The sequence below is a fragment of the Rhinatrema bivittatum genome, chromosome 2 (assembly GCF_901001135.1).
Source record: "Rhinatrema bivittatum chromosome 2, aRhiBiv1.1, whole genome shotgun sequence".
NCBI classification, from domain to species: Eukaryota; Metazoa; Chordata; class Amphibia; order Gymnophiona; family Rhinatrematidae; genus Rhinatrema; species Rhinatrema bivittatum.
The window spans coordinates 335796555-335810788 of record NC_042616.1 but is presented as its reverse complement, the minus strand read 5'-3'; the positions used below and the strand labels follow the sequence as shown (position 1 = coordinate 335810788).

The 14234-nt window shown below is 42.7% G+C and overlaps 1 protein-coding gene across 4 annotated transcripts in view; it reads left to right on the top strand.

The window, feature by feature from the left end:
* GOLGA4 (golgin A4) overlaps positions 1-14234 on the top strand; it is a 456386-nt gene that overhangs the window by 143595 nt on the left and 298557 nt on the right. For all 4 annotated transcript variants that reach the window (XM_029589809.1, XM_029589811.1, XM_029589810.1 and 1 more), the window contains one exon: positions 4766-5080. In XM_029589809.1, coding sequence (XP_029445669.1) covers positions 4766-5080 — 315 coding nt within the window. The remainder of the gene's footprint in view (positions 1-4765; positions 5081-14234) is intronic.

Sequence of the window (14234 nt, the reverse complement as noted above, 5' to 3'; positions counted from 1 at the left end):
GTCAGTTAGGCGGGCAAGGAGGTGGGTGTGATTTATGGTGTCAAAAGCTGCTGAAATGTCCAGTAGAGCAAGAAGGTAGCTGTGACCTTGATCCATTCCCCTGAGTAAATAGTCAGTCAAGGAAAGTAAGAGGGTCTCAGTGTTGAGGTGTTTACGGAAGCCAAATTGAGAGGGGTGGAGAAGGTTGTGAGTTTCAAGGAATTCTGTAAGTTGCGAGTTGACGACCTTCTCCATGATTTTTGAGATGAAAGGGAGATTGGAGATAGGGCGAAAGTTGGCGGGGTCCTTGGGGTCAAGTGCAGGTTTTTTGAGCAGTGGTTTGACCACAGCATGCTTGAGTGGGTCAGGGACAATGCCTGAAGAGAGGGAGCAATTGATAACATCTGCAATGGGTTTGGAAATGATGTCAGGTATGGTGAGGAGGGCTTTGGTGGGGATAGTGTCTGATGGATGAGTCGCAGGTTTCATCTTTTTGAGGATAGATGTGATTTCAGTGGAAGAAACAAGTTCAAGGTCGTTAAAGGAGGACGAGGGTGGGTCAGTGCCTGTAGCAGCTGGGAGCGAGGAGGGAGTAGAGGGAAATCAGAGAAGGATGGTTGCGATTTTGTCATGAAAGTAGCGTCCCAGTTCTTCACAGTTCTCATATCTTTTTGTGTGAATTCACACTGTGAACAAACACGACTTAGTGGCATGTGTATAAAATGCTCCATTCAAACAATTCCTCAACAAGTGTTAAGGCTGCTGGAATGAATGGCAACGTGGTTAATATGTAATGTTAATTCTAGTGGAAAAGCAGGAAATCACACAGCTGGGTCTGCCTGATGGGCTGCAAGTACAGTAATTTCTAGAAGTCCAAGCAGATACACAGGAGCTCGTATAGACTGAGCTCTTTGGCAGGCTTCAGAGGGAAACGTAGGAGACAAGATGTTCAGGCAACACCCATGCTAGTATTGATAGCTGTTTAGATTATTACAGAGCTTTGTGGTTTGATATGGGAAGGGAGGATGTGAACGGAATAGAGGATCTTATATACTCATCAGCCTAAAATAGTAGTTTTTCTTGTATTCCTCCTTTGTACTCTATCTTGGATAAAGAGTGATATGTTCGAAGCGGTTCGTTCTACACATGACTCTTGGGATATAACCTTAGTAATGTGAATGGGAATAACTGAGCACAATGGATGGACCAGTCTATTTTTTTCTGATGTCGTCTACTAGGTCAACATAGTAACATAATAATGACAGCAGAAAAGGACCAAAAAGGTCTATCCAGTCTGCCCAACAAGCTTCTTATGGTAGTATCTGCCGTGCATGCAGGTTACCACCATGTTTCTCCTAAGGGTAGCAACTGCCACTCCATGTAGTTATCCCCAAGCCATATGATAACCCAGAAAATGTACTGCTAGCAACATATTTTCTGGGTGATGAGCCTTCTTGAAAATCCAGACGGTGCTGTTTGACATGCTTTGCTTATAGACTTGGCCTTAGAAATAGTCCTCTGTTTTTTCCCTTATGTCTGCGTATCGGTACCCCAGACTGTAAAAGTCAGGTCCCTTGTTCATTGTCGTCTGAATCCAAGACCTCGTCCACTCTATCCTCCTCCACCACCATCAAAGCAGAGAGCAATGTTGCAGTTGCATCAGAAGCATCAAGGCTTATTGGTTAAGGGTGAAAATTCCATGCCTTCTGTTAAGGGTATATCTGCTGCTCCGTGTAGGTTACCCTGATGCTTATCAGTTCCCCAGACCGTAAAAGTTGGGGCCCTCATTGGATGTTGTCTGAATCCAGCTCCCCTTTTCTCCCTGCCGTTGAATCGGAGAGCAATGTCGCAGTTGTGTCAAAAGCATCAAGGCTTATTGGTTAAGGGTAGTAATCACATGCCTTCTGTTAAGGATTGTAACTGCTGCTCCATACTTATCCCAGACCATAAAAGTAGGGGCCCTTGGTTGCTGTCGAAATCAAATTCCTCTCTCCCCGCTGCTGTTGAAGCGGAGAGCAATGTTGCAGTTACTTCAAAGCATCAACACTTATTGGTTAAGATAGTGACCGCCACATCAGCAAGTTACCCCATGCACACTTTTCTTCATTTCCATCCTCTAAACTTTAGGGATCCGCAGTGTTTATCCCAATGCTCCTTTGAATTCTTTCCATTGTCCTCTTCTCCACCTCCTCCAGAACAGCATTCCATGCAACCAACACCCTCTCTGTGAAGAAATATTTCCTGATGTTGGTTCAGAGTTGTCCCTCTTGGAGTTTAATTTTGTGACCCCTAGTTCTACTGATTTCTTTCAATAGAAAAAGTTCGAAGTTTGTGCATCAGTAAAACCTATCAGGTATCTGAAGGTCTGTATCATATTTCCCCTTCATATCCTCTCTTCCAGGGCATATATCATCTCTGCTAGAATCAAAAGTTGTATGTCGGGACAATCATGTTGAAGCTCAATTTGTCATCCATGGATAGACAGAATTTTTAGAATAATCTTGCTCGTCTTGGCAAAACTTGACAAATTTCATTTTTGTAAGATCTACTTGAAATTTTTCTAAAGAATCCTCAATGGTTTTTAATTGTGTGGTATATTGATCTAAAGCTAACTGAGATTGTAAGGAAAGTTTCTGTTGTTCGATTTCTTCATTCAATTTAAGATCAGGTCCTTCCAGGTCCTGAAGACACTGCAATTAAGACCTTGAAGGATTCCACCACAGAAAGATGGGTTTCCTGAAGCATAACTTTCTCAGGATGAAGGGAGTTCAAATAGGACAAAATCTTTTTGCGCTTTATAGGGTGTGTAAACCTCCATACTAGTAAAATACCTTGCCTCGGTCACACCCACAGAACATAGACACACTGATATTCACCAAATACAGAATAAAAGACCAAAAATCACAAATATGGAGACAAAAACCAGAATTGAAATTCCAAGAAGCTCCTCTGCATGCAGTGAAAATCTGGAGAACTAGAAACAAAAATACATTTCCTCCTACACTAAGCAAAGTACAAAGATAGAAGAAATGCACATTCCCATTACTGATGATATGGCTCATGCACTTCTTCATTCCTCATTTCTTCCAAATACTCTGTTTTCCCCTCATACACTCATATCTCTGCCTAGCATTCCCGACCTTGACCCCCGCATCCTCTTCCTCATGCTCCCTCTCTCAACTCTATTTGCCTCCTTCCTTCCCTTTCCTATACCCTGCCCAGCTGACCCCAATCACCTGTTTACCACCCCTTCCTCAGCATCCCGCCATCCTCCCCTCTACCTCCGCCCAGCAGCTCCCAGACTCTCCCCTGCACATCTATCTACTCATCTGCCCCAACCCCCTTTCCCCCACCCTTTCCTATTCAGCAGACTTCTGAACTCCTATTTCCCCACATTTTTCTGCCTAACAGCTCCCATACTCTGTCCCTCCCCTGCTTAAGAGCACTCACACCCTCTTTCTCCCCCATCCCTCCATGTCCAGCAGCCTGCCCAGACACCATCTTTCCCCCAAACTCTTGATCATCTTTCTCCCTCACCCCTATCTTCCTAACAGCACCCATACTCCTTTCTTCTCCACCCCTCCTTGCCTAGCAGCACCCATATTTCCTCCTTTTCCTGGCTCACAGACAGCAGAAAAGTCTCTAGTCCAATTCAGACCAGAATTTCCCTTCCTCCTTGCAGTCAGCAGATGAGGTCAGGAAGCCCTGGGAACAGGAAGAGGCAGCAGCAAAAGTCGGCAGATGATCTATGTGTAGAGCTTCACATCTCTCCCTCATACTACTGCTGTCTGTCACTTTAGGGCCCTGCAGGGTGAAGAGTGCATCATCAACATCACTGCTGGGCCCGGCAGGGAAAGATAAAATTGGTGTCCTGCTGAGCCCAGAAGAGTAGGAATAGGTGGTCTTGCTCTGATCTGGGTAAAGGAGGAGGAAGCACCCTCTCTCTGGGCCAGGAATAGAAGGAAGCAAGAGCCATCTCCTTCTTGCCCAATAAAGGAGAAGACTGCCAATTCCCGCCCAGACTGATGAGAAGAGAGCAGCCTTCTGCTGGCCTTCTGACACACCAATGTGTCCCGACACAACTGTTAAGAACCACAGCTCTATACAGAAATGCTGGTTATATGCACTGCAGTTATTATCAGTTTATATATACTGTCAGTATTTCATTGGGTGTGGCACTTTAATCAGCCTTCTATTGCATGAGTTGTTCTATTGCTTTTACAAATTATTCCAGTATGTTTTTATTTTGTTGGTTAGGTCTCCTCTAAACATGAAATTCTTAGTTTTTATTGTATTTCTGTTAAGTCAAATGTCCTTTAAACTGGTATTTATTGTATTTTTTAAATATTATTTATGTGTATCATTTGTATGATTTTTGTAATGTGTATGTGATTTTAATATGCTGTATCGCACCTTGCGCATTTGAAGAGGCAAGGGATATATTTGATAAACATATTGTTGTGGGAGTGTTACAAGGCTCATTCCCTACCACAAAGAAATGCCAATTTTTTTTTAAAATAAAACAGGAATTGTATAGCAGATGACAGAACAAACCATTTACATGGAGTGCTATGCTTAATCTTAAAGTGTATCAGGACTGTATTCTTAAATTTACTCTCAGGTTTCTATTTCACTGTCAATGGCAGAACCTTTCTGGGAAAAATTATGAAAAAAAACCCCAGTAAAACTGCAAACAAAATAAAAAGGATTGGTTTTTTTTCTATAAATACTGAAAACCCAAAACTTTTTCCATAAAGCATGTTGAAAAATCTTTGTGTTTCCTCAGAAGAGTGATGTGCCTTCATTTGCACAGAGGCTCCAGCTGCGGGTGCCTTCCGTGGAATCTCTCTTCCGAAGTCCCGTGAAAGAGTCCCTCTTCCGCTCTTCCTCCAAAGAATCTCTGGTTCGGAGTGCCTCCAGGGACTCCTTGAACCGACTGGACATGGAGAGTCCCGTCCCCACGTTTGATCCCCCTTCAGACATTGAGAGTGAAGCAGAGGAGTCGCCGGGGAGCCTGGATGGTCTGAGCAAGGAGCAGCTCTTCCAGAGGCTTCGGCGGATGGAACGTAGCCTAGGAAACTACAGGGGGAAGTATTCAGAGGTAGGACCAGGACTTTGTTTTGACAAAACTCAAATGTAGAGATAAAGGCCAACAAACAAGTTGTTTGTGCCTTATTTGTTGATCTTTATTTCTAGATATCCAAGTGGACTAACATGGAATTATACTACTTTACTAAAATCAGGCTAAAATGATAAAATCCCATGACTAGTAGTACTATGAAATTATTGACAATTCTTTGAGAAATTTTCAGGAAAGTCAGGGGGTGAGTTTATCAGTAAAATGTCTTTGAATTGTGTTTGCCCTAGAAACACTCCCACAGTTGAACAAATACTCTGACTCGTCTCACATTTCAAGTTGTGATTGTCCTGCTTACTTTCAACAACCTCTAAGCAGCTGTCTCAACAATTGAAAATGAAGATACAGTAATTAACTCTTACAAAGGAGGGGAAGGTTATAAAAAATCTCAAAATGCTTCCAGCTAGCAAGTTCAGCTGTCAGAAACATTGTTAAGAAATGGAAGTTATAGTATATTCTGTGACTGTAATCAAACAGTTCACTTTCTGTTTAATCAGTCCAAAGCACTTTCAGGCCTATCAAAGATTTGTTTAGTATACTTTAGATGACTTTTGTGATGAGGTTGTACAGTACAGTTTTTCCATACAGCTCATTGCTGTGTCATTGTCAGCGAAAACTTTCAGCACGTTATTGGCAATGATTTGGGGGTTCTGTTTTGTAGATCTGACCAATTATTGGGCAGTTTTATCAAAGAATTGATATGGTGTTCCACATCTTGCCTTGTCTTCAACAGTCCAATTTAATTTCCATGTCTTAATGTTTCTGACAGGTGAACTTGCTAACTGGAAGCATTTAGATGTATTTTATAGCCTTTACGTGCTTTGTAAGTGTGAATGGTCTTCATTTTGTTCAAATCTTTTTATTAACAAAAATGTGAAGTCCAGAACAAAAGACAAAATATGACACGAATCAAGACACAACAATAGAAAGTATAAATCACGGCATTGTAGCTGCCATAGCCAAAAAATGAAAGAGGAAGAAAAAGAACCTCAGAAAGTAGAGAACACAAATCGTGGAGCAATTGCCTTGCATCAGCCGGATAATTTCACAGAAGCAAAATAATCATCCAATGGTTTACACACCCGTGACCAGGCAGCTAGATGATGATGCTTAAGAGCAACAGCCGTTTCATATTTACAATATTAACAAATAGAATTCCACCAAAAATGCTCATTAAGTATATCGCCATGCTTCCAGAAAGAGAAAATTAAGTGAATTGTGACTGCAAGAAAAAAGTCCAGCAGTTTACGATGGAGAGCAGGAAGTGAAAAAGGTAGAGCTGCTTCCCGGAAAATAACTATACGGTAAGTGAGTGGAGCTTCCAAATGCAGGACTTGAGAAATCACCTCTGATATCCGCTGCCAAAACATAGATAAAGTGGGGCAAAAAAATAACATGTGACAAAGTGGCTTTGGGACGTGAGCAGATCCAGCAGTTATGAGTAGAAGCTATGCCAGCTCTGAAGAGCTTCCAAGGGGTCCACACCACCCTTTGAGATAAAGAAAAGGAAGACTGAGTCAAACTGGAAGACTGTGAGCTGCGCAATGATGAACTCCAAAAATATCGCCAATTTACCTCTTCCGAAGAACAAGAATTTTCCAAGCACCAAAAAAACTATAACCCAAGAGGGGCAAGGAATTGAGGGGATTTATAGATCCGAGATGCCAAGTCACTTGGAACCATAGTCCCTATAGAGGACATATAAGCCAGGAAAGTAAGCTAAACGAAAATGGGAAAGCAAGGTAGAGGTTAAACAGTCATGAAGTTGTAGCCAGGCATAAAACTGAGTGCGGGGCAAGGAGTGGGATGCACACAACTCAGAGAAAGAGAGTAGGGAGTCATCTCATCATATCTGAGAAAGAAACCAAAAACCACTAGCTTGCTACTTTTTCCAATTAAGGGAAGCACCACCCACCTGAATGCGCAGATAAAACCATAGGGCCAGATTTTTAAACTTATGCGCGAACAAATCTACGCCCAATTTTATAACATGCGAGCGCAGCCATGCGCATGTTATAAAATCCGGGGTCGGCACGCGCAAGGGGGTGCACACTTGTGCACCTTGCGCGCGGTGAGCCCAAGGAGAGCCCCGATGGCTTTCCCCGTTCCCTCCAAGGCCGCTCCGAAATCGGAGCGGCCTTGGAGGGAACTTTTTTTTGCGATTTTCCCCCCCCACCTTCCTCTATCTAGCCCACGCCCCAGCCCTAACTAAATCCCCCTACCTTTTATTTCCGAAGTTACACCTGCCCCAGCTCGCCATACCCTGGCACAGGCCTCTTGCCGGAGGACTCGGGACTGCCCCCTTCCTGCCCCTTTTTTGAAGCCCCGGGACATACGCGCGTCCCAGGGCTTGCGCACACCGCCGAGCTTATGCAAGATAGGCTTGGCGCATGCAGGGGCAGCTTTTCGGGGGTTACGCGCGTAACCCTTTGAAAATCTGCCCCATATCATCACCAGCTTGGATAGACCCCACGGCAAGGATGAAGAAGATATCCAATGGTCGTATTCCGCGAAGGCCTTGAGGGTAGAGTGACTAATTGGGTGAGCTTTAAGAAACCCAGCAGACACCATCCCTATAGCTGCCACCAAAGGAAATGGATGGAGCAAGTCCCATTTAATTTGTACCCAACGAGCGGAATCAGTTAAAGACAATAAGTCTGAGAGCCAATGATGGCCCTGTTGCAGGCTTAATGTCTGGTGGTAGCTGTAAAAATCAGGGAAATTAACCCCACTGTGACTCTTATCAACCTTCAGTTTGGAAAGAGCAATGTGAGGAGCCTTCCGGTTCCAAAGGAACTGAGAGAGCATCCTATCTAATGCCAATAAAAAATCACAGGGAGAAAAAACAGGAACCATGGAAAATACAAAATTTAATTGGGGGTATAAAACCATCTTAGTAGCATTCAGGCATCCCCACCAGAGAGGTCTCACAGTGTGATCACAGTGTGATACAGTGTCGGAGGTGTCAGAAAAAGTAAGCTGATAAGTCTACACTGGAGCTAAGAACATTTAGAGGAAGCACCTCAGTTTTATTCCAGTTCTCATGATATCCTGAGAAGGAGGAGTAGGAAGAGATTAGTGAGAACAAATGGGGAAGTGAAGTAGATGGATTAGCAACATAAAGTAACACATTGTCTGCATAAGCAGTGAGTTTATAAGTCATTTCACCAAAATGAACACCTTCAATGGCAGAGTTCTGATGGATAGCCATAAGCAGTAGTTCCAGAGCCAGGTTGAATAGGAAGGGAGACATATGTAACGTGAAACGTGGAAATCTTGTTATTGAGGTACAGAAAGGCCACTGGGTGATGATATAGTTTTTGAATCCAAGTTACAAAGGAGGCATACAATGCAATATGCATAACCAGAGAAACGGAGCCAAGTAGGAGGCAATTATGTGTAAAATGAGCCTTAAGGCAGAACTAGAAGCTGACAAGATCCAGCCATGACTTAGTGAAAGTAAACATCTCCCATTGAAGAAAAACACACAAAAAAAAATCGGTATGAAAAATAAGTGTGCCAAAGGTTCCTGGTGATCCAAGTGAAAATCCAGGATAAGAAAAATATCATCTAGATGTAGTCAATGAAGCCCTTCATCAGGGCTTCCATGGGAAGAAAGAGAGGGAAAAAAGAAGAAAAACACTGCGAGCCAGAACATTCAGGTCACCATCCTTTGTGCAGAGTCCAACAACGCAAGAAATGCATCTAGATCTTCAGGCTTTTCAAAAGGTTTGGTTGGTTGTGGCAAGTAACGTGCATCCATGTTGGATACAGAAGGCCGAACTGAGCGCCAAGAGCCAGCATCTAAATGCCAAGAAAGCTTTGCACCTGGCTGCAGTTGTTTTCACCAAATCTGGCACAAATAGTAAGGTATGCCCTTGATATATGACTGGAGCTTTAGCTCAAGCCTCAGCGAGAATCTCCAAAGCCTCTGGGTAGCACAGTATCTTAAATATAATAGGCTTGGGAACTGCAAATTCTGGAGGGGCCAAGTCGAGACGTGGTGCTCACGTTTGATTTCAAATGATAGGTCAAAATAGAGTTGCAAACATGCGGGAACCATTGAGAGAAAAAGCCACATATTAGACCCTTCCGACCCTTCGGGTACACCGAGGGTTTTTACGTTGCTGTGACTGTTTCTATTCACCAGGTCTTCTAGGTCTTGTTGAAGGTTCTCTACTTTTGAGGTGAGTTGTAGGAGCAGTGCCGTTGTGAGCAGTAAGAAAGCAGTTTGGGCCTTTAGGTTGTCCAGCCGCGCGGTGTTACAGACAAACTGTTGTGACATCGCAGAGAGGTTGCTCGAATGGCAGCTGTTGACTCCATATTATTTTGAAGCTTATCTTTTAAAAGAAGGTAGCTCCGATAGTACAAGATCAGCCAACACCATGTTCCTCGTGGAGGCCGCTTTCTCTGGGGATGGAGGCTCTTGTTTCGATCGTTTCCCACTGGCTCCAGCTGCAAAAGTTGCCTTGATCTTCCCAGTTTAGCGCTAGACATAATCAGGTACAAGGCTTACTCAAAAAGGAAGGCACACCACAGTTATTCAGAGTGGGAGAATTGATAATCAGATAGGATCTTGTAGAGCAGCTGGATCAGGCAGCCATCTTGGTCGCTGCTCAAGAGCGTCCCCCAGTGGTCTTCATTTTGAAATGCTAAGATAGCTACTGCCCATTGTTAATGAAAGTATAGAGAACAACAATCAAAATCTGAGAGGTTAGAAGAGTCAAAGTATTTGTTTAACTGTGGCATTGTCTTTCAGTTGTCTTAATTGAAGGCCTAATGAGTCAAACAACTTTTGGGCCTTATCAACACCTTTTCAAAATAAATAGTAGTGACTCCACTGGAAGAGTTTACAAACTTTTGTACATTTCATATTTACTATTTTCAATCTGTTAAAATCAACACACAGAAATTTTGCATTAAAAATTGCTGAATGATGACAAGTCAACTCTATACCAGGTAGCGGCTGTGTCAGCTTCTGTTCACTTAGTTATTCATTGAAATTTAAATTTATACCAGGATGTCTAAACTTTTGCATACAACTGTATTGTATATTTATTATTAGTTGTTTTTTGTGTTGAGTACTATCAGTATATTGGAAAGTAAACAAAATAAATCCATGCTATGTAAACATTTCTCACAAATCACCAACCCTCATAATTCACCCCAGAGCCACAAAAATGTCTTTGCTCATAAGAACATAAGAAATGCCATACTAATTCAGACAAGAGCTCCAACAAGTCCAGCATCTTGTCTCCAACGGTGATCAATCATGGTCACAAATACCTGGTAGCATACCAGAGAATAGGTTCAGTCCTTTTTTGCTCATAAGCAGTGGCATTCCGAAGTCTTCATGACTAATAGTACTTTATGGACTTTTCTTCCAAGAAGTTGTCTAGACACTTTTTAAACCCAGCTATTCTAACTACTTTCACCACATCCTCTGGCAACAAATTCCACAGTTTGTTTATGCACTGAGCAAAAAAAATACTTTCTCCAAATTGTTTTAAAAGGGCTGCGTATTAGCTTCAGGACACGTCAAAGTCCATCGCGAAGCAGATGGCTCACAGTTCTCTAGGCCTTGACCCATGTAATACACCATGAATCGATTATTTATTCTTTTGGACTAGGGGGCACTCCATGAACTAATTGGAGAAATTCTTTTTCGCTCAATGCACAATTAAATTCTGGAATTTGTTGCCAGGGGATGTGGTTAGTGCAGTTAGTGTAGCTAGGTTTAAAAAAGGTTTGGATAAGTTCTTGGAGGAGAAGTCCATTAACTGCTATTAATCGACTTAGAAAATAGCCACTGCCATCAGTAGTTTTTGGGTACTTGGTAGGTACTTGTTGCTTGGATTGGCCACTGTTGGAAACAGTATGCTGGGCTTGATAGACCCTTGGTCTGACCCAGTATGGCAATTCTTATGTTCTTACATGAAACACAGAAACATGCGTCAACCGGCGCTACAAAGCGTGATGCGCCAAAGCAAACAGTGCAAGTGTCGATGAAAAAACCTACGCTCGAAGTACCAATGCAGGTACAACATCGCAAGGACAGACATGCAGCAAAGACAATGCAAATTTCCACTAAGAGTTCAGAGAGTCACAAACACACCCAGGAATTGACTGCCACCAAGGAGCATGCAGCATCACACATGAAAAAATGCCTGCCACTGCTCCATGCAGTTCCAAGTCAGCATGATCCAAAAAAGGTGAGGAGCATTGAGCATTCCATTTTACCATCTCACCTTCCAGTTCAAAGAGGATTGGAACATGAGTGGTCATCTCTGTTGCATGATCAATCATACTCTAGTGCATCTTCAGTCTTTTTGTAGCGTGAAAGACAAGTTAATTCTGACCTCTCTTTGATATTGATAAGATGACGACTCATCCTATCTGTAGGAAAAACTATTCATCAGACACAAGGAGGATGTTATTGAACCATCTTCTCCTTGCGTTCAGGCCTTCAACCTCCTCCATTTTGATGGCAGCTATACCACCTCCAAAATCTACAGTATCACTTATCTTCACTTAAGGGCACAAGAGCACAGATTGCTACCAGTGGAGGACACACCTCCATTATCCCCAGGTACTAAGTCCACCCAAGCGATGGAACAAATAACATAAATTCTCAGAAACATCTTCCCTTCTTTATACTCTCAGGTATGACTGCCGTCTTTCCCACAGGAATACCCTACAAGACCTCCATTAAGGGAAAGAATACCATCTGGCCATCCAGAACTGACATCTCCGCTATTCGAGAATCCTAGATTTCCCACCAGTGGAGGGTGTCCCTTCCCTGCCTGGTCTGATAGGAGAAATCAGTTTGCATCCCTCACCACGGTAGGAAGTCCCATTAGCAAATCTCCATATAATTCACCGAACAATTCAACTGGGATTCCTTCTGATCCTCCAGAAGAACTTCCTGAACACTTCTGTCCATCAGAAGAGCTGACCTTTTCCAGATTTGCAGAGAAAGAAGGAGCCATCTTTAATGTGGAAATCTGGAAAATACAAGACCCTAGATCAGAGGTGATAGGCATTTTGAAGATATTAGATATTCCATCTGAACCTACTGTCCTACCATCGCATAGAGTTTTGGACACAGATTGATGAAGACATGGGAGTCCCCCTTTTCTGGATTACTAGTGGCATGGAAAGTGGACTAAAATTTCATCTAAAAAAATCCCTGGGCTATGGAATTGTGCATTTGCCCCATGCCTCAGTGTTGGTAGAGTTGAAATGAAGCAAGCTAAAAAGACTAGACTTCATTTTCACCACCCGGAAAAGACCATAAGATCTTAGAAGACTTCATCCTCAAGGTATTTCAGAGCTTGATGCTCATGTCAAGAGCAGAGCAGCATGAGTTCTACATGGTTCAATTTTTATACAAATGTGTACAAGAATTGAGACCATTCGTAAAATCCGACACAGGGGAGGAAATAACACGTCAGCCACGTCATGATGTGGAAGAGGGTCTAAGACACCTCCTCTGCTCTATTAGGCTTTTAAAACCACAGCCTGCACTTCTGCAGCATTAATTGCCACCCACCGAATGGCTTGGTTTCAAGCAAGCAGCATCAGAGAAGATGTCCATGAAAAACTGGTAGATGTCCTGTGCCTAGGCGACAACCTCTTTGGTAGAAATGCTTTGGGAGACAGTTTCACAAATAAAAGAACAAAAAGTGGCAGTACAATCTTTAATCACCACTACACAACAGCAGGGAACACACAGATGTTTATATATGCAATATAAACTTACATATTATCTGAGAAAACCATATAAACACTATCCACCATACTGCAGTTCTTCTTACCAACCACCCAAGCAATAACCTCAGATGACACCAGAGAGACCAAAGACCACAAAATCAGCAACAGGCATCAAAGTCTCAGCAAAGTTTTGATTCCCATCTAGGCTCAGCTGCCAATTCAGGTTGGGGGAAGAGTAAGTCACTATTTAACAATATGGACCAAGATAACAATGGACAAGTGGGTACTAAACATAATTCATCAGGGGCACCATCTGGACTTTATCAGTCACCCTACTATTCCCAATTTAGTAGCACCCCCTTGGGACTCATCTCAACTGGTTCTCTTAACTAATTAAGCCCGGAAACTACTTACTCAAAATGCAGTACAGTTGGTACCAGAGCCTCAATGCAACAGAGGCTATTATTCCCAATATTTTCTCATCCCCCAAAAAACAGGGGGCCTTCATTTGTTCTTGGACCACTGTTCTTTCAATAAGTACCTGCGCAAGGAGAAATTCAAGATGACATCCCTCAAATTGATCTTGCACTTCCTAAAACCAAATCATTGCATGTGCTTCCTTGATCTCAAAGATGCTTATATACACATATCAATCCACCAGTTTTGATGTCCTTATCTCTGTTTCAAAATAGAGCCCAATCACTACCAATACAAGGTACTCCCATTTGGACTCTCCTTTGCCCCCAGAGTCTTCACCAAGTGCCTAGCGGTGGCTATGGTTCACCTTTGAAGAACAGGAATATGAATATTCCCCTATCTGGATGATTGGCTTATAGTTTCCCTGAATTTAGAAAGCCACAATCAAACCTCAGGAAAACCATTTGGTGCTGAGAAGAATTAGGATTCCCAATAAATTATGAGAAGTTGGTACTCAAACTGACTCAAATTTTACAGTTTATAGGAGCAAGAATAGATACATTGCCTTCAAGGGCTTTCTTTCTCAACAACTGAACCCAGCTACTATATCAACTGTGTCTTCAGCTTCATCAGCAATCTTCTTCGACAGTACGCTGTACATTAGTATTGCTCAGCCATATGACAGTGGCAATTCATGTAGTTCCTCAGACTCGACTGTAGTTCCTGACAGACTCAGCAGAGTTTTTCACCTGCACAAATGGTCCCTTAATGAACAAGTAGCAGACAACATATTTTGTCACTGTGTCCAACCATAGATAAACTTGTTTCCATTAGAACAGAACAAAAAAACTGAAGAGATTTTGTTCCCTTCATCCCAGTCCCAGCAGGGAGATCCAGAATGAATTTCTTTTCTTAAGGTTGAAAGGACTGGTCTATGCCTGTCCCCCAATTCCATTGATTGCTCGGACAGCGCAAAAATGCATCTGAG